Source organism: Gobio gobio (assembly GCF_949357685.1).
Source record: "Gobio gobio genome assembly, chromosome: 7".
In the NCBI taxonomy this organism is placed as follows: Eukaryota; Metazoa; Chordata; class Actinopteri; order Cypriniformes; family Gobionidae; genus Gobio; species Gobio gobio.
In genome coordinates this window covers 50,298,786-50,323,785 of record NC_137103.1, presented here as the reverse complement: position 1 = coordinate 50,323,785, position 25,000 = coordinate 50,298,786, and the positions used below count along the sequence as shown (strand labels likewise).

The following is a 25,000-nucleotide window of genomic DNA, read 5'->3' as shown; positions in this document are numbered from 1 at the left end:
CACAGAACTATAAACTCATTTTTGAGAGTCGTACAAATGACGGCACACGGAAAAACAAAAGCAATGACACACACCTTTATGATTATTTTAAACTCTTTGACATCGGTTGAATTCCTACTGACTTGTCACTCCTTCCAAATACACATTCATTTTCCCTTTACAAAACACCCCTGACCTCTGAGAGTTCGCAGTTGTCTTTTTTAGTCTTTGACAGCTGCTTGATGCGGCTCCCGTTTAGTCAGCCTGAATTCTTTCTGACTGAATGAGGGGTCTATATTTAGAGGGGTGGACTTAAATTGCAGGGGGTTTGTGTTGGTGCTCTGTGTTATTTCAGCCTCTTATAACCGAGACGGCAAGGCAAGAGGAAGTACCGCATCCTCTTTGAGACCTGCAACCTTTGAGATGGAACCGATGAGTATCAAGGAGGACCTGAGGCTCTTTCAGAGCACTCTGCTCCAGGATGGTTTAAAGGAACTTCTGAAGGAGAACAAGTTTGTGGATTGTATTCTGAAAGTTGGAGATAGGAGTCTTCCCTGCCACAAACTCATATTGGCTGCCTGCAGCCCATACTTCCGAGAGCTGTACTTTACTGAAGACGGCGCTGAGAAGAAAGACTCCAGCAAGGAAGTAGTGCTGGAGAACGTGGATCCCGCCATCATGGACATGATTGTGAACTATCTCTATTCGGCAGACATCGAAATCACAGATGAAAACGTGCAAGACGTCTTCGCAGTGGCCAACAGGTTTCAGATCCCGTCCATTTTCACCGTTTGCGTCAACTACCTCCAAAGCAAGCTATCTTTGGGGAACTGCTTGGCCGTCTTCAGAATGGGGCTGGTTCTGAACTGCCCCAGGCTCGCTGTGGCCGGCAGGGACTTCATAGCGGAGCGTTTTGAGACTTTGTCCAAGGAAGAGGACTTTCTCGAGTTCAACGCTCCCGAGCTGTTCGCCCTCATCGGGTGCGATTCTCTGAACGTGGAAAAAGAAGAGGTCGTGTACGAGCTCTTGATGAAATGGGTCCGGAAGAACAAGGAGATCCGGGCGAAAGCTTTGGAAGATGCCTTCGAGCACATCCGCTTCCGACTTCTGCCGGAGAAATACTTCAAGGAGAAAGTGGAAAAGGACGACATCATCAAGGCCGACCCGGAGCTCCTCAAGAAGCTGAAGGTCATCAAAGAGGCTTTTGCGGGAAAACTTCCACAAATTAAGGAGGGCGAGAAAGGCAAAGGAGAAGAGGGGGAGAATGAGTTGCCTGGTTATCTGAATGACAAGCAACGGTTGGGGATGTTCGCCAGGGATCTCATTCTGATGATAAACGACACGGCAGCTGTGGCCTACGATGCCAATGAAAACGAATGCTTCCTAGCAGCAATAGCAGAGCAGATTCCTCGAAACCACGTTAGCGTTACGTCAAAGAAGAACCTGCTCTATGTTGTGGGAGGGCTGTTTGTGGATGAGGACGACGAGGATTCGCCATTGCAGAGCTACTTCTATCAGGTTAAGACAGTCATTTATAGTATAAGGGCGATTTACACCAAAGACAATGACATTGAATAATTATTCTAATTCTACGGGAATCGGGAAGTCCACTTCACAGCTATAACTACATATATTTTGAATAATTTCAGAGTGATTTTTATCCAGTTGATGAATGTTAAAATGTCAGAAAGCCAGTTAAAATGAGCGCGAACATTTAAAACTGCAGCGCGCGCTTTAGTTACCGTCCGTTGGTTAATGCTCTATCGTTATAGTATCGTTTAAGGATGCCACAATACTCAAAATAACATTGAACCGTTCGGTGTGGCTTTCACGGTTCAATATGAGCTTGTGAATTGCGATTTTTTTCGGTTTTCCATTTAGTTAATTATTTTTCTACAAATTCTATCATATGCCTCCATCCCAATATACTGAACAACGCGACATACATTCACATCACACGTTAGTGGTAGAGTTTTACTCAAGGAACACTATAGTTATTCACAATCACGAAAGTTCATTATTTGCATGCGTTTTACAGCCTTGCCGGTTAAACATGCGCTTTTCCGAGCGTGCGCACTAAACGCCTGTCAAACACAGACTACTCAAAGTAGTCGTCTTACTGCGCTAATACTGTCAAATACACACAAGGTTTACATAAACACAGTCGGATATGTCTAAAGTGAAAGTAAAATCGGCGTATGTCTGTATATTAGATGCACGCAGGTGTTAAATTGACAGCAGCGCAGTAGTGAACACGCGGCCCTTAAAGGGACAGTTCACCTCTAAAATGATGTCATTATTTACTCATTCTAATATCTGTATTAATTTCTCGATGACAATATTTTCCGTTTTAAGTGAACTAAAGACAAAGAGAAAATCACTCACTGCTCTTGACTGAAAAACTTTAATACAGTAGCTTTAATAAAAAAATCAATTTATATTTTATAGTGAAGTCTATGTACGTAGTTTTAATTTTACATTTATTCAATTTCATACTTAAATGCTGCTGTACAGCTCTGAGCTGCCAGTGTAAATCTTTATATATGTATTTATTTTATATTTTAATACGTTTTTTTAAGTAAAGTTTTAAGTTTAAGTAAGGTTTTTCAATTATTTTAAGTAAAATAAAGAAAGAAAATTAAAAAAATCAAGTTTTTTCTCCTTAACCTCTTGCTGTTACAGTCGCTTAAAATAGAATAGTAAAAAACTGATGTGACAAGCCATCAGAACCCAACCGAACTGAAAACCGTGGTTAAAAACCGAGGTATGTATTGAAACGTGGACTAACTGTATTGTTACATCATAGTTATAGTGACTGTATAGGTTTTACATTCATTCAAAATGAGAATTGTGTCATCCATACACTCATCCTCAGGTCGTTCCAAAACTCTGACGTTGTCCTTGTTACACTAATTAAGGCATTTTACATAGGCCTACAGTTATTTCCATACAATCAAGGAGAATTGAGACTGGGGCTGTCAAACATAAATAAAATAAATAAATATATAAAATCCCATAAAAGTAGGCTACAATGATATAACTGCTTAGCCCTGTTTTGTAATATTTTAACCCCTTTGAAAGTGAGTTAGAATTGCTTTCAGAATTGCCTGGTAAACCCGAAATGCACAGAAAATGCGGCGACTTGCCTCGTTAAATATTCATGCAACCATATTAAATATTCATATTCATCATAGGAAGTCCAATAAGAATGTTATTTAACCAATATATATTTTCTGGCCTCATAAATAAAACATTTTAGTCCATAATTTACAAATGTACACTTCGAAAAATAATAATGACAGATAATGTAAAAAAAAAAATTATATATATATATATATATATATATATATATATATATATATATATATATATATATATATATATATATATATATATATATATATATATATATATATATATATATATATATATATATATATATATATATACTGTATATATACTGTATATATACTGTATATATAAATATCAATTAAATAATGTATTTTCATTTAGTTAGTTTTAGTATTTTATATATATATATTACATTTTAAAGTTTTAGTAATGTTGTTTTTATTATTTTTGTTATGAGGTTCAGTTTTTGTTATGTTAGTACATCAAGTTAAAATGAAAATGAGAAAATGAGCATTAATATTTGATTTGATTTCAGTTGTTTATTTTACTTAAAGTAACAAAAATGTTAAGACTCTGGATTAACACTGTAAAAATCCAACTTTTGTGTTCTTTATTGGTTTGGAAGGACATGAGGGTTAGTAAATGATGACAAGATGAACTATACATTTAAGTGGAAGACTTCATATTTCTAGGAAGCGGTATTAGGTAAAAGGAAAGGCCCAGATCAGATAATGCCTAGCATAAGGCCTATATCACCAGGAAGAATAAAAATAAAGTTATTTAAAATTGTAAACAATTTTAAATCATCCATTTTCTTCAGCTGGACAGTTATTCTCCAATCTGGATTGCCCTGCCACCAATGCCATCGCCCAGGTGTCTGTTCGCCATGGGGGAGTTTGAAAACTTTTTGTTTGCAGTTGCTGGTAAAGACTTGCAGACCAGCGCGTCTCTGGACTCAGTGCTGTGTTATGATATTGAGTAAGTCTATTCTGCATTTCCTGCTACATGCATGAAACCAAAGTCACTAATTATGCTTTGCTGTATTCGGCAGTAAGATGAAGTGGCTGGAGACCAAAAAACTGCCCTTAAGAATTCACGGTCACAGTGTGATCTCACAAAACGGACTAGTTTACTGCATAGGCGGAAAGACGGATGAAAAGTAAGTCAGATTTGACTTAAGATTAGATTAAATACGAAATAAAAGCCTGAGATAAGGCGTCATTGCTTGTTTTCATCTGTGTAATAGTAAAACCATCAACAAGATGTTTGCGTACAACCACAAGAAGTCAGAATGGAAAGAGCTGGCAGCCATGAAGACCCCCAGGTCCATGTTTGGAGCAGCCGTCCACAAAGGAAAGATCATTGTGGTCGGAGGAGTCAATGAAGATGGCCTTTTAGCCTCTTGTGAAGCGTTTGACTTTGCAACAAACAAGTACGTATTCATCACTAAAAGTAGCTCACATATTCTGTATTTTTCAGCTATCTTTCGAAATACTGACATCATACAGTCATAACATTTAATACCACAAAACATCACAGAATTCAGCAAAGCTATTGATAACACTTACTGATTTGAGCTGTTTTCCCTCCAAAATGATGTCACTTCCTGGAGGATGTCAGAAAGGAACTGGCTTTTGTTAAAGTGATATTACATAGATGAAATATGATATCCCAGCTAACAATTTTATCAGGTTTGTTTTTGGTTAGTCGGGAAAGTTTTCTTAACGGAAATAGAATGTTAGTTTTTGGTTTGTACAACGTTATTCCAATGTTACTTTAATGTTGCTATAATGTTATTCTAACGTTCCCGGAACGCTTCCCTATCGCCTTTACTTCCATATCATTACCCCGCTGTAACCTTATTTTACAAATTATTAATAATTACCAAAAAATAACTTAGGGAATATTCTGTATAAGTTATTTTAGGTTATTTAAAAATAACCACCCTGCAACATTGTGGGAACGTTATTTTATGGTTGCAAAATAATAACCTAAAAATAACCATTAGGGAATATTCTGAATAAGTTATTTTAGGTTATTTAAAAATAACCACCCTGCAACATTGTGGGAACGTTATTTTATGGTTGCAAAATAATAACCTAAAAATAACCATTAGGGAATATTCTGTATAAGTTATTTTAGGTTGTTTAAAAATAACCACCCTGCAACATTGTGGGAACGTTATTTTATGGTTGCAAAATAATAACCTAAAAATAACCATTATGGAACGTTCTGTATAAGTTATTTTTAGGTGATTAAAAAAAAAAACCTTGCAATGTTCTGGGAACGTTATTTTATGGTTGCAAAATAATAGCTTCAAAATAACCATTAGGGAATATTCTGTATAAGTTATTTTAGGTTGTTTAAAAATAACCACCCTGCAACATTGTGGGAACGTTATTTTATGGTTGCAAAATAATAACCTAAAAATAACCATTAGGGAATATTCTGAATAAGTTATTTTAGGTTATTTAAAAATAACCACCCTGCAACATTGTGGGAACGTTATTTTATGGTTGCAAAATAATAACCTAAAAATAACCATTAGGGAATATTCTGTATAAGTTATTTTAGGTTGTTTAAAAATAACCACCCTGCAACATTGTGGGAACGTTATTTTATGGTTGCAAAATAATAACCTAAAAATAACCATTATGGAACGTTCTGTATAAGTTATTTTTAGGTGATTAAAAAAAAAAACCTTGCAATGTTCTGGGAACGTTATTTTATGGTTGCAAAATAATAGCTTCAAAATAACCATTAGGGAATATTCTGTATAAGTTATTTTAGGTTGTTTAAAAATAACCACCCTGCAACATTGTGGGAACGTTACTTTATGGTTCTGTATAAGTTATTTTTATGTCATCATAGGTCAAAAAATAACCCGCTTGCAATGTTCTGGGAACGTTATTATTTGATTCTGAAAAAAAAATAACCAAACAGGAACCAAATACTAACGTTAAGGGAACGTTCTGTGTTTGCTGGAATTTATATAAAAATTTATAGGAAAAACCTATAAAATAATCACCAAGTAAAACAATAACCAACAGAATTTTTTTTAAACCTTTTGATTAGAGAAAGAAAAATGGAACAAAAACTGGATGTAGTTAAATTATCTGAAAGGTTCGAGATATAGTGGCATCCCTCCTCATATAGCAGAAAATATCATACAAATCTATCAGAATCAGTTAAAACCATGTTTTTTTTCCCCAATAGATGGGAGGCGTTCGCTGAGTTTGCTCAGGAGAGAAGCTCTGTGAATGTGGTCAGTTCTGCTGGTGTGCTGTATGTGGTGGGCGGCTTCACTGTGAAGGAGAACGACGACAAACAGTGTGTCCCATCAGAAATCACAGACGTCTGGCAGTAAGTGTTCTGCTTGACACAGCATTAGACCATCTGAATTATAAAGGAATAGATCACCCAGAGAACGTACATACAGTCGTTGCCAGAAGTGATTATAGTTATAAATATGGATATGTGTTTCGTACAAAAACCCATTGCTTCACTTCAGAAGGCATTTATTAACCCCTGGAGACGTATGGATGGATACGCTTTTTGGAACTTCAAAAATGTAGGTGCTATTCAATGCCATTACAAAGCTGGGAAGAGCCAGGAATATACGTACACTATATTGCCAAAAGTTTTGGGATGCCTGTCTTTACATGCACATGAACTTTAATGACATCCCATTCGTAATCCATAGGGTTTAATATGGAGTTGGCCAACCTTTTGCAGCTCTAACAGCTTCAACTCTTCTGGGAAGGCTTTCCACAAGGTTTAGGAGTGTGTTTATGGGAATTTTTGACCATTCTACTAGAAGTGCATTTGTGAGGTGAGGCACTGATGCTGGATGAGAAGGCCTGGCTCGCAGTCTCCTCTCTAATTCATCCCAAAGGTGTTCTATCGGGTTGAGGTCAGGATTCTGTGCAGTCCAGTCAAGTTCCTCCACACCAAACTCACTCATCCATGTCTTTATGGACCGACGCTTTGTGCACTGGTGTGCAGTCATGTTGGAACAGGAAGAGGCCATCCCCAAACTGTTCCCACAAAGTTGGGAGCATGAAATTGTCCAAAATGTCTTGGTCCGCTGACGCATTAAGAGTTCCTTTTCCTGGAACTAAAGGGCCAAGCCCAACCCCTGAAAAACAACCCCCACACCATAATCCCCCCTCCACCAAACTTTAAACTTGGCACAATGCAGTCAGGCAAGTACTGTTCTCCTGGCAACCGCCAAACCCAGACTCATCCATCGGATTGCCAGACAGAGAAGCGTGATTGGTCACTCCAGAGAACACGTTTCCACTGCTCTAGAGTCCAGTGGCGGCGTGCTTTACCCCACTGCATCTCATGCATTGCATTGCACTTGGTGATGTAAGGCTTGGATGAGCTGCTCGGTCATGGAAACCCATTCCATGAAGCTCTCTACGCACTGTTCTTGAGCTAATCTGAAGTTCTGTAGCTATTGACTCTCTAGAAAGTTGGTACTTCTGCGCACTGTGACCCTCAGCAAGCGCTGACCCCACTCTGTGATTTTACGTGGCCTACCACTTCATGGCTGTTGTTCCCAATTGCTTCCACTTTGTTATAACACCACTAACAGTTGACTGTGGAATATTTAGTAGGGAGGACATTTCACGAATGGACTTATTGCACAGGTGGCAACCTATCACAGCCCCCACTTACCAACCCCACACTTTAGAGCGGCAGTTTAAAAGGTTCAAAATCACAAAAATTATGATTTGTGACCCTGGATCACAAAACAGTCATAAATCGCATGGGTATATTTGTGGCAATAGCCAACAATACATGGGTAAAAATGAGCCATTTTTCTTTTATGCCAAAAATCATTAGGATATTAAGTAAAGATCATGTTCCATGAAGATGTTTTCTAAATTTCCAACTGTAAATATATACATTTATTAGTAGTAGCATCACTAAGGACTTCATTTGGACAACTTTAAAGGTGATTTTCTCAATATAAATATTTTTTGCACCCTCAGAAAAAACCCAAAATGCACCCTTATGACTGGTTTTGTGGTCCAGGGTCACATTTAGTCAAGTGTATTTAGACTTTTAACTGGTATTGAATCTTTCTAACTAAAACCCCTCTTTTTTAACAGGTATGAGGAGGACAAGAAACAGTGGGCTGGAATGATACAAGATATGCGATACGCTGCTGGTGCCTCCTGTGTTTCTATGAGACTAAACACAGCAAAGATGCCTAAACTTTAAAACATCATCACTGTTATAGATAACAATAACAAACTGTAACTATAAGTAGCATAAACCACAACAAAAATTATAGCCAACATCAAATCAAAAATTGATACTATTTACCATTTAACTCTTTCTCCGCCAGCATTTTTGATCACTTTCACAAAACTTTTATGGACCGCAGGATATTTTTGTTATATGAATATCTGAACCTATAATATTTCAAAAGAAAGAACAGTGAAAACATGGATTGCCGGAAAATTGTCAATGGTGGGAAAGAGTTAATGCACATTCCCAATCTTTGTACGTTTCAATCAAAATGTAACTTTCCTTTTAGGCTGACATTACAAATCATCTATCACTCAAAATGGTAGTAAATGATGTTTCATGTTGACTTGAAGCATAAAAATGATATGAGATATAGATTCATGTTGGGTTCTGTAGTAAAATGTGGTGGAGTTGAGGAAAACATGTATACAAAGAGTCAAAATGAATTTTACTTAGTTTTTTTCCATATACATCTCTTTTCTCTTTTATATAAAATGCATAATAAATACATATTTAAAGGCAAACAGGTATGCGAGTCTTCCTTGTGAATGAAAATAGTGGCATCAATTCATTTATTCCCAGAGTAATATCACCATTATTTATTACAAAATGATCAATTAATATAAAATTGCAGTGCTATCTTGCAGCTCAAAAGAAGCCTGATAACCTGATGTACAATCCTAGTATCTCCTGTTGATCGCATGGCATGTTTTAATGTCCATTGTTTTAAGAAGAGTTAAGATAATGTCTCAGGGTAACTCTGTAAATATTTTCTTCCTCAGATATTCTTTCCATGCATCTGCTGTTGAAAGCTCCATTGAGTTCCATTCAAAGTGGGGAATCTGTAGAAATCGGCAAAAACACAGTTTTGTCACGCAAATAGTATAGTACGCATGTCATTAGAAATGTTATATCTTTCTACTGACCTGTAACACATGATATCCTAAAATCTCCAGATGTCTTTTCTTCATCATGGCCTCCCCTTTCATGTGCCGGGAATTTTTGCAGAAGGATTTGGAGTCCAAGAAATCCAAGGCGATGCTAGAGAGATGAAATAGCAGGGAGGATTATATTATGTCTGAATATTACGTGTTGTTTTGCACACTGAAGCGTGGCGTACCGGCGGGCTCCTGGCGGCAGCTCCGTCCTCTCTCTGTCTGCCGATCCAGACTGCCAGAGAACATTTCCGTTCTCGTTGATCTGCATCCGACTCGGCTCGCTGTACGGTACCGGCAGAAGATGACGATCCAGGACCAGTTCAAAATCTGATGACAAAAACATTCGTTTGTAAAATTAAACTATTTAAAGGTGTCATGAACTGGCTTTTTAAAAAAGAAATTATTGTATTGTCCGAGGTCAACTTATGACGTTCACGTGGTTTTTACCAAACACCTTTAAAATTCAGAAACATCATAATGAATAAGTACTAGGCTATTTTCTGCCTTGGTTTTGAGGCTCTCTGAAAAATGGTCGGTTTTGATGGGCGTGCCGCACTGAAGACTTGGAAGTAAACGCCCACGGCTATGATTGGATAAGATTTGCATATTTAATGAGCTTCAGCTCCCCTCTCAGTACACGTGAGGAATTGTTTTGAAAGCGCCTGCAGAAACGCTCACAGGACTCAAAGAATATCTTTATCAAACAAACACAATGATCCATCTCTCATCTCCGCGATTGATTGTGTGGGATTACAAATTAAAAACTAACTCAGAAATATGAGATCCATCCATACAAGACTTGGTCAGTTGATAAATGTAAAAAAGTGCTTGGAGCGTGTATTCGCAAGAACAATGTGAAAGGCATTATTTGTTGTCACAGAGAATTTGTTTTAGCAATAGCTAGACAACAGTCTCAGCGTATCTCAGAGCTAGAGAAACAGAACAAAGAGCACTCTGCTAAAGTAGCTTCTTTGACTAAGAAATTGAACCTCAACAAAGCTGTAGAGAAAACTGATGTGAATAAAGTTAGTCAGACTGATAACGTTTATCCTGACTTGCAAGCTTTCTTTGAAACAGATGTAGCCATTCAATTAGTATCTGATGTGCCTGTTGATTCAGTGAAGGGATGTGGCGCCAAGAGAACATTTCAGAGATTTGAGGAAATTGAAAATATTTCTCAGCCTGCTTACTCATGTGTCACACTGCAGAGTGTTCCTCCACCAACAGGGACAGGATAGGGCGGACACATGGACCAGTGAGGAGCCCAGGAAAGAACTGAATGCAATAAGCATTCAGGGGCCAAACCTGCGGCGAAGATTCCCTTGTAGGCATTCCCACACTAGTCCATCCTTACCTCACTGTTCTTTAGGTGTCGCAGAAATTGAGAAATAGGGAAAGAAGGAACAACAGAGGACTCAGATTAAACCGAGACAACCCTAACGTTTGCTGTCTTTTAGAACAAGTACTGCTCTGTTGTCTTTTGTTTTCGTTCTTAATCTGTGCAGATACCACTTGAAGGCTGTCCCCAGACCCATACGCACGCACTCTCTCACCTGCGTATGAAGCCACAACCTCTGAAGGACAACTAGACCCACTACTGAGTCAACTGTCAAGAAGAAGAAGAAGAAGAAGAAAGAAAAGAAAAAAAAATACACAACGCAGAGAATTACCTACGGGAATTTCAGCAAAATTACATCAGATGACTGAAAATAATTCTTCATGGTTCGGAAACCTGTAAGGTCAACAAAGGACTCACAAGGACTACACGGACCCTAGTGGCATGTTTATTTCTGTGGCAGCATGTCATTCATCACTACAGACAATCAACACAGAGAAAGTGATATGTGCCTGTAACTTTTTCCAAGTTACATGACTAGAAGATGGGGCTTATGTTAACAAACATAAGCTACAGAATGGACTGATGAAGGTTTAAATTTGTATTATGTGAGAGTTATTAGAACTCTCAAAGGGGGGATTGTGGGATTACAAATTTAAGAAAGTACATTGCATTTAGCATTTTAGGTAAAAATGATGATATCAGATGAATTAGTCTGCAATGCAAATCTTCCAGACCTGTTTTACTGATTTCAGAGGCTCTAGCAAGAGTCTCCTTTCCTGCCAGACCTGTTTTCTCTATTGTGTTTTAAATGAGTCAGATCACTGAGATTCCACCTTTCGGAGCCCAGACGTTGCCCCTTTTGTCTTTAATGGCTCTGGGATGGCTCTTGGAATTGGAGTTCCAGGCCAGTATCAGCATGCGAATAGTTATGCTGATTCAATGGGACTGGTAGGGATTTCATAGTAGGGTGTGTCCTTTACCTACACAACATATGCATTTCTTTGTTTGAATGTCTCCTCCCCTGCTGTATAATCCCTCCCCCTAAAATGTAGATAAATTGCATTATTTTGTACTGTTAAATCAGACTGTTTTCGGACGACCTGCAGCACAGAGAGTTCTCATTAAAAGAATAACTTCTGTTTGATCCCGAAGTCTCCTGGTCTTCATCTTCTGAGTTTCGTAAACTTTAGAAGATAAAAGTTCACAACAATTGGAATGTTATTACTTGGCCCGCCCGATCATCAGTGAATAACAAGGACATTTTCAGCACTGAAACTTGCAGGAGATTCTTATATCACGATGAACTTTTATATATCAAAGGCTCAAAGGAAAGTTGATTTCCCAATTCATCACCCCTCTAAAATAAACATATAAACTAGAAAAAATATAATGACATTTTTTAGGTAAAGGGTTATTTCACCCAAAAATGAAAATTAGCCCATGATACACTTTTTTTTTTAAAGTGTTGAAAGTGCCTCTGCAGTTCAAAATGCTTACACTACCAGTTTTTTTAATGGCGAGAGGCACTTTCAACACTTTTTCCACGGAAGGCGGTCGACCGGAACTTTACTTTATAAAGTTTTAAATATGGATATTTTTCTTACACAAACGCATCGATTCACGTCAGAAGGCCTTTATTAACACCCCGGAGCCGTGTGGAGCACATTATTTGACGGACAGATGCACTTTTATGCATAATTCATTGTGTTATTATTACAAATCAAACAATTGACCCCAAGCATATCAACACAATATATGTAAAAATGTTTTTATAATGTCTGAATAAAAGGTGAAGATGTCAATTTTCCTATAGGCCAGACATCACTTTTGGCATTTATATCAACAATGTTGGGAATTAATATTCTACACCTTATATTTTTGAGTGACTTATGACTTTATATTTAAAATAAAATATAAAAATATTGCGTATAACTCATTTCGATTGTAATTAAATTGTAATTTGTGTCAATTTAAAACATGGTAACCATAGACTCTAGCTATTTAAGATAAGGATTTTGAGAAGAATTTGTGATGAAAAGAAAGTCAAATTGGGTAAATTTTGGGTAAAAACTGGCCACTAAAAACCAGTCAAGCACTAATCAAAATGGTCTGTTTTACTTGTAACGCTAGTTTAAAACTCACCGACGTTATAGAAGTATGGAGTCATCACGCCAACTTTAGCACAATTGATCCCACCCAGGACGTCTCCGAGCATCTTATGGATCTGCTGCTGAATTGGACTAATGGAGCTGTTGGCTGCAGTGTGAAAAACATGCTTCAGTTACCTTCAACCAGATTTTTTTAATTAAAAAAGTTAGTTCTTACATTAAACATTTAAATCTAGTTGACCACAATTGTTGCTTGGTTGAAACAATGTTTCCTTTGATTTAAAAAAATTATAAAAAATATTAAAAATAAAATAAAAACAAATATTGAAATTATTTCAAATACATACATATTGATATACACTGTTCAAAAGTTTTGGGGTCAAAAAAAGTTTTTAAATATTTTTATCCAGCAAGGATGCATTAAATTGCATCATGGTTTACACAAATAAATTAAATTAAGCATCTCAACTGTTTTAAACATTAATAATAAAAACAATAATGTGTTTCTTAAGCAGCAAATCATCATATTAGAATGATTTCTGAAGGATCATGTGACCCTGAAGACCGGAGTAATGATGTTGAAAATTCAGCTTTTAATCACAGGAATAAATTATATTTTAAAATATATTAAAATAGAAAACCGTTATTTTAAATTGTAATAATATTTTACAATATTACTGTTTTTCCCTGTATTTTTTTATCTAATAAATGCAGCCTTGCTGAGCAAAATAAACTTATTTTAAAAACCAAACTTTTGAACAGTAGTGTACAAATATCATCAAATGGCTAAAACCGATAGAAATAATTATTTTAGCTATATGGGCCAGACATTATTAATATTAATGTGAACCAAGCACAAATGCTTTCAGACAAGAACTGCTCTCCAACTCTAGTATTTCTACAATCCAGTTCTAGTCTCGGATCCATGGTGTGCTCACCTCTCTTCTGCAGCTGTTGACAGTAGCGCTCATGAAACCAGGGCACCTGGAACTCAGGGCACTCCAGACACACGGCCCGATTCAACTCCATGAGACGGAGACGTATGCGCATGTTCAGAGCATCAGGCAAGGCTGTCAACAGCGAGAGAGAAGAAAAAAAAAACCACATGTACAGTTTCAGGAGTGACAGCCGCACTTAAATACAGGAATGAGTCCCCCTAAATTGTCTGAAAATGAGCGAGTGAATTTGGACACTGAGAGCGTCAGCCCCTTTTGCATTGTTTATTCTAGCGGTTTAATAATCAGTTGAAACTTAGCAGCTGAACAGTAAGATGAAAAAGGTTTGTCTTGAACTCGGTCATGGAAACTAGCATGTGTAAACTTTAATTAAACAATTTAATAATCAATAATCAAGTGTTCCTGTATGATATTACGCTGTAGCCACATTCGACCAGCGGTTTGAAAAATGGATGGATGGAGGATTCAGCTGCGGGCGTCATATTCTGGTGAGACGCAGTGAATTCATTCGCCGTGACTCTCACAGTGCATTATGGGTATTCTCTAGCCACTGAGTGTACATTGGTTAAACACTTGTTATTGCGGTGCATTGTAGGATTGAATAAATGCACTAGATAATGCCCACTATGGTTCCAAACACCACTACAAATGGCTGTTTCCCCAAAATAGTGCCCAGCCAGAATGAGATGCTGCCAGAAAGTGCACATCTAAGTTTTATAACATGAGATGTTTTTTTATTTTAAACGCTTCAAAATAAATCATAAACCTACATGGCTTGCTCTACTGTCAGATGTGTGTGTTGTTTAATGCGTTTGAGATGTTTTCCTCAGTGCACAACTTACACAACTTGTAAATTCTGCAATACCTGTATTTCCATTTCACATAAACGATTATCTTGACAGCAAGCGAAGCTACGTTTAACTTCAATGAATATATAACATATAGACGTTGTGCAATAATTCTTGTATTCTTAAATTCAAAAAATGTTGCTAACATATTTTGCACACAAAAGAGTAAGCACTTCAAATCTCTTCCCTCAATTACAAAAGCACCATAAACTGCAGTATATATGACTGCTGATTGAAGCAGTGTTGACAGATATGTTTTTAAGACAGACATAGTTTGTTCAGTAAATCACTGTTTAAAGGCCCAATGAAGTGCGGAGAGGACATATTGAACTGATCCTCCCCTTTTTATAAATAGCCAATAGCGTTTTGTTTGTATCACAGCTCGGCCAGAGCCGTTGATCTCAGTAAAACCGATTTTACCTCCTAATCTCTAACCGTTTCTCCTCCATATCACACTCACATGAACGCACACGGAATAATGGCCAAGCTCAGTATTTTGACTGAATAATACGGTTTCTTTCTCGCAAAACCTTATAGTATGCCTCCTGAACACTTTCCATATATGGAGTGCGTCTCACTGTATCATTACACGATACTTTTGTATCATTTTCGTAAAGTTTTAGCCTGGTCGCCATTCACTACCATTATATGGAGGAGCCACGTTTTTTTGAAAAGCTTTTGAGGTCCGAAAAAGATAGGAGGACATGGGGCATTGGAACTACAGCAGGGTGAGTAAAATGTGGCTTTATTTTCATTTCAGGGTGAACTATCCCTTTAACTAAAGCACATTGTGTTTTGTTCATTTGTGGCCATACATGCAGATGTCTCTTTCAGACCTTTAAGTTACATGTTATAATATAATCTCAAAAATGCACATACTCTCCAGATGGGCATCCAACTTTGCAAGAAAGTCCACGTTGAAGATCTCTCTGACCACCTCCTCTGGGAAATAATCAGCCAAAGCCAGTGCGTACGCCAAGAGAACCAGCAGGTGAGGGTCAAAGGAACCTGTTTCAATCAGCAAGAACAGGTTAGAAATTACATCTTAAAGTTTAGAAACAAATCATTTATAGATGCACAGTGGACGGATCTTACTAATATATGGAGTGAAATGTCGAATGCAGGCATCAAAAAACTCCTCCGCCATTGGTGGGTCATGATTTAGCACAGCAAAAGGCAGCAAAGTGGCGTACGTTGCAGAGTAATGAGTCTGATCGAAAGAGACAGACATACACTTATTTTAGAACAGATGGTTCTAATGTATTTGGTATATTTATAATAAGAAGAAATTAATGCTATCACTGATGTATTTTTCTCTATGGAGAAATTAATATTTCTGAAGGAGACTGTATAAAATCAATATTCAGCACCAGAATTTGAATAATACTTACATTGGTGACACGTGTTGTTATTGTTAACTAAAACTATTAAAAATCATTTTAGTTAATTGAAATAAAGCTGAAATAAAATATAAACAATAGATCTTTAAAACTTTTCTGAAAAACTAAATACTAATACATTCATAATACTTAAACATTATAAATATATATATATATATATATATATATATATATATATATATATATATATATATATATATATATATATATATATATATATATATATATATATATATATATATATATATATATATATATATATATATATATATATATATAGTTAATCTATAAGTAATATATACGTTAAAATCATATAACCTATATACACTGGAGACAAAAATTTGAATAATTATGATTTTTTTATGTTTTTGAAAAAAAGTATCTTATGTTCACCAAGGCTGCATTTATTTCAAAATACAGAAAGAATAATATTGTGAAATATTATTACAATTTAAAAACTGTTTTCTGTTTTAAAATATTTCAAAATGTAATTTATTTCTGTGACGCAAAGCTGTATTTTCAGCATCATTACTCCAGTCTTCAGTGTCACATGACCCTTCAGAAATCATTCTCATATGATGATTTGCTGCTCAAGTAACATTTCTTCAATGTTGAAAACAGTTTGTGATAATAAATCGTGATACACTACCATATAATAGTTTTGGGTAAGATAAAAATAGAAAAATCAATAATTTTATTCAACAATAACGCATTTAATTGATTAAAGTGAAAATGCAGTCAAACAAACCTATAGATGACTCCCACCTTTTCTATATTTTCAATCGTCATACTAGCGATGCGGTCCAGCAGCGCGGCACAGTAGTAGTTAGTCCTGGTCAGATAAACGGCCACCTCTTGCATGTTAGTCCAGGATATCTGGTCAAGCAGTCTCTGCAAGGTGAGCATAGACTCCTCCAGCAACATCTCATCAAACCACTCCCCTGACAAGTACTTCACTTCATCCAGCACCACATCCAGATGGTCCAACTTGTGTAGCCGCTCACGTCCGCAGCGGTTCAGGGTCTGGAGCAGGCGAACGAACTTGCTGGGGATGTTGTGCCGGTACGAGGGGTCGTTGCGAATCCACTTGGCGACGACTATGGCATAAGTGTTGAGGTCGTTCAGGTTGCACTGCGGGAGCATGGCTTCCACTCGGGAAAGGACGCCCTTCTCGAGATGCCGGGAAGGAAGCATGGACAGAACCCTAGTTAGCATGGTCACCTCGTACGGGTACACACTGCCCTGCAGGAACCTATGAGTGACGATCAAGTGAAAGACAACTAAATAACATACTTTAATAGTGCTAATCCCAATTATACATTGTTCATTTTTTTACATTTTTAAAAATCTTAGCGACCGCAAACATTTGATTAGTTTAAATAACACAATATAGTTTCAAAACGATATGTTGAGTAAATAATGAGAGAATTTTACATTCTGTGTGAACTATCCCTGACACTAACTGATCTCTTTGGTTTTGGAAACACTCACTGCAGCAGTTTGGCTTTCAGTCTGGAGAAGATCTCGGGATTCTGCAGGCGGAGCAGGATGAGAGATTGAGTAATTCGAGCAATTTCCACTGGCCGGTACGTCTCCAGATTCTTGAAGAGTATTGCTGCCATCCTGTCAGAAAAGACATGGTAAGGTCATTTGACCAAAAATGAACATTGTGAAGTTATTTCCATCAAGAGGTGCATACATTTTTGGTCAAGATCTTGTATTGACAATGCAAGAGTCCAGCACTCTGTAAAGTCTCCTCCAGCATAACCCAAAGACTTTCAATGAATTTAAGATCTGGACTCAGAGGTGCCAATTCATGTGTGAAAATGATTCTTCATGCTCCCTCCCAACCATTCTTTCACAATTTGAGCTGATGAATCTTGACATTGTCATCCTGGAATATGCCATGATGTGTCTTCCTACATGGTTGTTTAAGAAATTAAAAGCTACACAATCCATCATTATGGTTAGAAGAACTGTTGCCAAACATAGAGCATGCTAGAAACATAATAATCACTGCAATAATGATCCAATCATAGACTCTTAAGCATTCGCCTATTTAAATCCAAACAGAGATTTTTTTGGCCGGGCAGTGTGTGTGTGTATATACCGATCAGACATAACATTATGATCACCTTCCTAATATTGTATTGGTCCCGCTTTTGCTGCCTAAACTGTCCTGACCCGTCGAGGCATGGGCTCCACTAGACCCCTGATGTGCTGTGGTATCTGGCACCAAGAAGTTAGCAGGAGATCCTTTAAGTCCTGTTAAGTTGCGAGGTGGGGCCTCCATGGATCGGACTTGTTTGTTCAGCACATCCCACAGAAGTTTGATCGGACCAAACGGACCAGCCTTCGCTCCCCACGTGCATCAATGAATCTTGGCCGCCCATGACCCTGTCGCTGGTTCACCACTGTTCCTTCCTTGGACCACTTTTGATAGAAACTGACCACTGTAGACGGGAACACCCCACAAGAGCTGCAGTTTTCGAGATGCTCTGACCCAGTCGTATGGCCATCAAAATTTGGCCCTTTTCAAACTCACTCAAATCCTTACGCTTGCTCATTTTTCCTGCTTCTAACACATCAACTTTGAGGACAAAATGTTCATTTGCTGTCTAATATATCCCACCCATTAACAGGTGCCATTAACGAAAAGATAATCAGTGTTATTCACTCATAATGTTCACATAATGTTATGCCTGATCGGTGTATATCACTACCATTTAAAAGAAGGCCAAGTTTGGATTTAAATAGGCAAATGCTTAAAGGGTTAGTTCACCCAAAAATGAAAATTCTGTCATTAATTACTCACCCTTATGTCGTTCGAGACCCGTAAGACCTCCGTTCATATTCGGAACACAAATGAAGATATTTTTGTTGAAAGCTGATGGCTGAGAAAGGCTTCAGTTAGGCCTCCATTGGCATTCAGTACATTAATACTCCCAAGACCGATAAAAGGCACTTAAAATGTCATTACAAAGTCCATCTCACCACAGTGACTCTACAATAATCTTACGATGCGACGACAATAGTTTTTGTGCGCAAAAAAAAATCAAAATAACACCTTTATCCAACTTGTTATTGCCTTCCGCGTGTGCCTCCACGACGCATGCGCGAGAATATGACGTAGTGCCGGGGCTCGGGATTCCATGAAATGCACACTCTAACTCCATTTTGAGCACTACGCCGAGACCTAAAGCACGATCAATGTAGAATCCAACAGCTGAGATACGCGCGTCTTCCTCTGATTGTAAACAAATCACTTCTGGGTCATCTGTCCGAACGCCGGATCTGCGTCATATTCTCGCACATGCGTCGTGGAGGCACACACGGAAGGCAGTAACAAGTTGGAAAAAGGTGTTATTTTGATTTTTTTTGCGCACAAAAACTATTGTCGCCGCATCGTAAGATTATTGTAGAGTCACTGTGGTGAGATGGACTTTGTAACGATGTTTTGAGTGCCTTTTATCCGTCTTGGGAGTATAAGTGTACTGAATGCCAATGGAGGCCTTTCTCAGCCATCAGCTTTCAACAAAAATATCTTCATTTGTGTTCCGAATATGAACGGAGGTCTTACGGGTCTCGAACGACGTGAGGGTGAGTAATTAATGACAGAGTTTTCATTTTTGGGTGAACTAACCCTTTAAGAGTGTATGATTTGATCTATACATATGTATATACACGCTACCATTCAAAAGAATTAAGTCATTAAGATTTTTTTGACATTTTTAACATCTCTTACTCTCACCAAAGCTGCATTTATTTGATCAAAAATACACCAAAAAAACGTAATATTGTGAAATATTATTACGATTTCAAATAATTGTTTTCTATTTGAATATATTTTAAATTTTAATTTATTCCTGTGAGGGCAAAGCTGAATTTCAGCATCATTACTCCATCTTTTGTAACAATGTAAATGTCTTTATTGTCACTTTGATCAATTTAATGCATCCTTACTGAATAATTTCTTTAAAAAAAAACTGACCCCAAACTTTTGAACAGAAGTGTACCATTAAAAAAAAAATGATTGCAGTGACATAAGATTTGAACCATACCACCTAACCCTAACTGTGATAATTATTTGTATATGAGGTTCTGACATGTGGATGTAATGCAGATTACTCGTCTTACTTGTTTATCAACTGAAGGTTCCTGCATTGAATCTCCTCCATCGTCTCCATCACTATTAAAGCCTGATGGGGATTCAGCTCATCAGCCAATAGCAGCGCAGTACTCTCTAAACTGGAAAACCAATCAAACAAATCTACGGTTGGTCTGGTGGTTCATGGCATTAACACTTTAATAGAAATCCCCATAGAGAAAATGACAAAAAAAAATTTTTAAATTGAGATTCATGCAGCATCTGAAAGCTGAATAAATAAGCTTTCCATTGATGTATGGTTTGTTAGGATATGACAATGTTTATACAACTATTTGAAAATCTGGAATCTGAGGGTGCAAAAATGTCTAAATATTGAGAAAATCACCTTTAAAGTTGTCCAAATTAAGTCCTTAGCAATGCATATTACTACTAATAATAATTTTTATATACATTTACGGTAGGACATTTACAAAATATCTTCATGGAACATGATCTTCATATCCTAAAGATTTTTGGCATAAAATAAAAATAGATCAATTTGACCCATACAATTTATTGTTGGCTATTGCCACAAATATACCCATGTGACTTATGACTGGTTTTGTGGTCCAGGGTCACATATGAGAAATAAAGTAATAAATACTGTAACCTAATATTTGCACAGAGTTCTGAAATAAAAAGTCGCAATTACCTTTATTTTTTATTCCATGGCAGAAACAAGCTTCATATTATATAAATAACACTTTATAGTACATTATAGTAAATATAAAAAAAATAAGGGATACTTTCCCTTGCTCACCCCTCTCTGACACCTTGCCCTGCCATTGGTCCAAGGGAAGCAAAGAGTTTGGTGAAGGTGGCAGGATCAGTGCTTGTGTCCACCAACTCTACGAGTCTCTGTTTCGCCGCCAGTCGAAAATCACAGTTATTATACTGCATCGAATGATACAGTCCCAGAATGATGCTGATGTGCTCTGCGTCCAGATGGGCGACGTTCTGCAGGAGAAGCTGGTTGCATTTCTCCAGGAGGGGTCGGTGGATATATCTGGTGTTTCGGAGGAACTGCACCACCCTTCTGGGGTTGTTGAAGTGAAACCGGTTCATTTTGTCCAGAAGGGCGTCCGCTTTTATAAGCAGCGCATCCCGCAGTTGTGGCGACACCAGGGCAAAAACACTGATCATTAAGGGTGTGAGCACTCTGTAAAGACGGAGGACATGTGTAAATACACTTATTTTCGGGTGCACTACACCTTTAAGGTGCTTGATGGTTAAAAACACACCTGGCGTCTTGAATGGAGTCCAGTCTCTGACTCACTATTTGAGTAATCTGACCCATCAGAGGGCTGTGCTGCAGGAACTGATCACTCAGACAAACCGCAAACTTTGAAAGTGTTGTCATCTGGAATCTGTAAAGCACAGAAAGCACACTTTTATGGGACATTTATGGGCGTTGGGCCATGTTTTGCAGATTGAAATAATTCCTATTAAACATTGCTGCTCATTTGCATAGAATTATACTTTTTTAAAACTTTGTTGCTGCAGAACATGACACGCCCTCATCATATCTGCAATAGAGTGCACTTATCTTATAAATCTTTAAAGACAGACCTACTCAGAGCTACAAAGCTGTTAATCGATGGTATATATGTGTTTATGGTGATTACTTCAGACCGCATTTTTTCAACTTATTTTGGAGATAATCATTTGTAACAGCAGAATTCCTGGTATAAAAGTACATTACCCATGATTCTGTATCAAATCATGCTAAAAGTGCCCATCCAGTCCCATGATGAGGCACTGTGAATGACCTAATAGACTCCCTTTGATCGCAAACTACTTAAATGTGTGCAAAAATATTTATGCATATTATATTCTGTGTATGTAGATATATATGCATTTTTCAATAAAAATATATTGTATATTTTACATTTATTTATATAGAATATATGCATATTTTGTGCATATGTGCATTTTTTATTATTGTAAATATAAATATACTTATATTTATTTTGAAATAAACAAAATATATTGTATATTTTATATTTATTTATATAGACTCTATTATAGTACATTATATTTGCGCACACACACACACACACACACACACACACACACACACACACACGTATGTACACAGTATACATATTATACGTAAATGTGTTTTTTTCAATAAAATATATTGTAAAATATTTAACATGCATATATAACGCTTAAACATAAATGCATTTTTTTATAATAAATATATTGAATATTTTATGTTTATTTATATAGAATATATGCATATTTTATTTTTTGTAAATATATATGCATACATTTATTTCATTTCACTTTCATTTCATGCAAAATATGTGCATATATATATATATATAATATAAGAATGAAAAGAGTAAAAATGTAAAATGGTACAAATTTGTAAACCAACATAAAAAAAGAGAATATCAGCAAATACTTTTTATATAGAAGGGTTGTCACGATACCAAAATTATTTCAATTATGAAGCCATAAGCCATAACCAAATTAGCACAGTCTTGTACCTTTGTCTTTTTGTTCAATTTTCAAATACTTTTTTATTCAAAAATCAAAGTTGATTCACCTCGTAACTGGATGGTTTGGTTTATGTCATGGCTTTTAACTCTTTAAAGCAGCACTAGGTAGGTTTTGCTCTCGGGGTCCCCCTTCAGTTGGGAAACAGTATCGTCCTCTACTACTGTAGTAAACTACATCAGTGGATGCATCGCACGTGCATTTGTTGACATGACAACCATGATAGCCCTGAACACTGCAGGAGTTCACATGCAGGTGTTCTGCTTGCATCGCGTGTGAAATGTCTTCATCCCAGGTACAGTGGCATATGTTTCAGCATGTCATATGAATATAATTTCATGGGTTTTATTTTTTTTCAAACGCCAAATGATCGCGATGCTCACGTTTACAAGCCAGCGTCATTATAGTAGCCTAGTCTATTGGTTACCGTTTTACAGAATCTATGATACTTCAATTCAATGTTTGAGTGGTAGGTAATAACCACACTAGATGAAACTACAAATTTGAAAAATCGATTTGCATTATAGCTTGAGGCAAGACATATAAACAAATATCACAGACATGTTAGGTATCCTAAAATATGATTATGTACGTCTTATGTAATTACTTGCAAGAATGTAGCCCCTCCTCCTTCAGCTCACACCAACGAGCAAACGCTGCCCAATGTTGATCCTCGTCCTGCCTTTAATCCGATCACTTTCTCGTTTCCTCTTTTTGCTTTCCTCCTACAAAACCTTTGCTTTCTTAATTTTCTGTGCTGCTTTGGCCATGACTATAACATTCGGCTAACAAACGATAGTTGGGCTCGCACGTCCGAATTTAAGGAAGTGGTGGTGGTGGAAGTGACGTATATGCCGTAAAGCAGTCGAATTTTGTAGTTCTTTTTGTTCTCCGGTTGCTACCCGACACCCGAAGTTTAAAAGTACGATTAAAAACGATACAGACCCCGTCAGGCTATGGCAGACGTGTCATTCAAGACGTGTAAGTCGATGTATCATCACAACACAAGAGTCTTGAAAATATATTATAAAGGTTGAAAAGTTACCTAGTGCTGCTTTAACAAAGAGTTTTTAAAATCCCTATGGAAAAAAGGAATGTGAAAAATACTTCCAGAACCGAGGCTGCTGAAAAAGTAGATCTGCACTACTGTTGCTCATGCTATTGGAAAACACCAAACTCTCACTGAAGTAGCATTTATGAGCTTTGTCATGTACCTCTCCAGTCTGTTCCAAGCCTCTGTCACCAACTGCTGCACAAGAGAGTCGTGATGCTCTACTTTAAGCCTGCAAAACAAGACAAATGCAGTCAAAATATGGCTATAATCCCACAAAGATTTAATTAGGACACCATATTTACAGAGTAGTTTAGACAGTAGCTCTGTTCCAGAACCTAGAGAGCTGCCTAGAAAAGGAGCATGCTATCTGAAATAGAAACTCATAAGTGACCGAATGCTTGGAAAAAACCTTTTGAGTTTGGTGCTAGCATGGTGCAAAATTAATGACAACACTTTAAGCATAAAATACATTGCATACACAAACACTGGTTAAAAAAAAAAATTCACTGGTCAATTTTTAATCAGAATTTATTCAATTATACATTAGAACAATTTCTTCTGTCAAACGTAATGCATTACAGTATTAATACTGGTTCTCATTATTATCGATGTTTATGCTGCTTAATATTTTAGTGGAAACCGAAATTATACCGTAATCCTTTGATGAATTGAAAGTTCAAAAGAGCAGCATTTATTTAAAATAGAAATCTTTTGTAACATTATAAATGTCTTTACTGTCACATTTAATCCATTCGTTTTAAATAAAAGTATTAATTTCTTCTTTCCACTTACCTTTAACTTTTGAATGGTAGTGGATCACGGTTTTCACAAAATATCAACCAGCAATACTGTTTTCAACATTGATAATAATAATAATAAATGTTTCTTGAGCAGCAAATCATCATATCAGAATGATTTCTAAAGGATCATGTGACACTGAAGACTGGAGTAATGATGCTGAAAATTCAGCTTTGCCATCACAGGAATAAATTACATTTTACAATATAATATTACTGTTTTTTTTGATCAAATAAATGCAGCCTTGGTGAGCGAAAAGACTTTTCATAAAGATTAAAAAAAATCTTAATTATTCCAAACTCAGAGTATAACAGAATAAAATACTATCTAGGTAGGCAACACACTAGGTTATTGAACAGAGCTTTCACTTCATGTTCACGCTGTACCTGAGCACATCATAAAGCATTTCCACCACCGAACCGTCATCCATGAGGCTGATCTTGTTTTCAGCCAGAACTCGAAGCGTCAGGAACTGCGGGTGATTCTGGACAAACTCAAACGTCCTGAGCATCTGCGGCCGCTCCCTTTGAAACT

General features: G+C 36.9%; 2 protein-coding genes across 3 annotated transcripts in view; one reads left to right on the top strand and one right to left on the bottom strand.

Annotated features, from left to right (window-relative positions):
- Positions 1–328: 328 nt before the first annotated feature.
- klhl41a (kelch-like family member 41a) lies at positions 329–8,897 on the top strand. The gene is made up of 6 exons (XM_079821279.1): positions 329–1,497; positions 3,932–4,089; positions 4,163–4,270; positions 4,358–4,543; positions 6,328–6,474; positions 8,232–8,897. Exons 1-6 carry the CDS (start codon positions 403–405, stop codon positions 8,341–8,343), a joined length of 1,806 nt encoding a protein of 601 aa, XP_079677405.1. The 5' UTR covers positions 329–402; the 3' UTR covers positions 8,344–8,897.
- Positions 8,803–25,000, bottom strand: part of fastkd1 (FAST kinase domains 1) — a 19,757-nt gene continuing 3,559 nt past the window's right edge. Inside the window, exons 2-15 of one of the 2 annotated variants that reach the window (XM_079821278.1) lie at positions 24,853–25,000; positions 23,829–23,897; positions 21,351–21,476; positions 20,870–21,268; positions 20,100–20,210; positions 17,454–17,585; positions 16,728–17,214; positions 15,658–15,772; positions 15,442–15,570; positions 13,697–13,828; positions 12,793–12,906; positions 9,494–9,638; positions 9,300–9,414; positions 8,803–9,215 (exon numbers count right to left, since the gene is read on the bottom strand). The exon at positions 24,853–25,000 is cut by the window's right edge and continues 224 nt beyond it. In XM_079821278.1, coding sequence (XP_079677404.1) covers positions 9,123–9,215; positions 9,300–9,414; positions 9,494–9,638; positions 12,793–12,906; positions 13,697–13,828; positions 15,442–15,570; positions 15,658–15,772; positions 16,728–17,214; positions 17,454–17,585; positions 20,100–20,210; positions 20,870–21,268; positions 21,351–21,476; positions 23,829–23,897; positions 24,853–25,000 — 2,315 coding nt within the window. In that variant the 3' untranslated portion in view covers positions 8,803–9,122. The remainder of the gene's footprint in view (positions 9,216–9,299; positions 9,415–9,493; positions 9,639–12,792; positions 12,907–13,696; positions 13,829–15,441; positions 15,571–15,657; positions 15,773–16,727; positions 17,215–17,453; positions 17,586–20,099; positions 20,211–20,869; positions 21,269–21,350; positions 21,477–23,828; positions 23,898–24,852) is intronic. The other variant, XM_079821277.1, reaches the window with a different exon arrangement.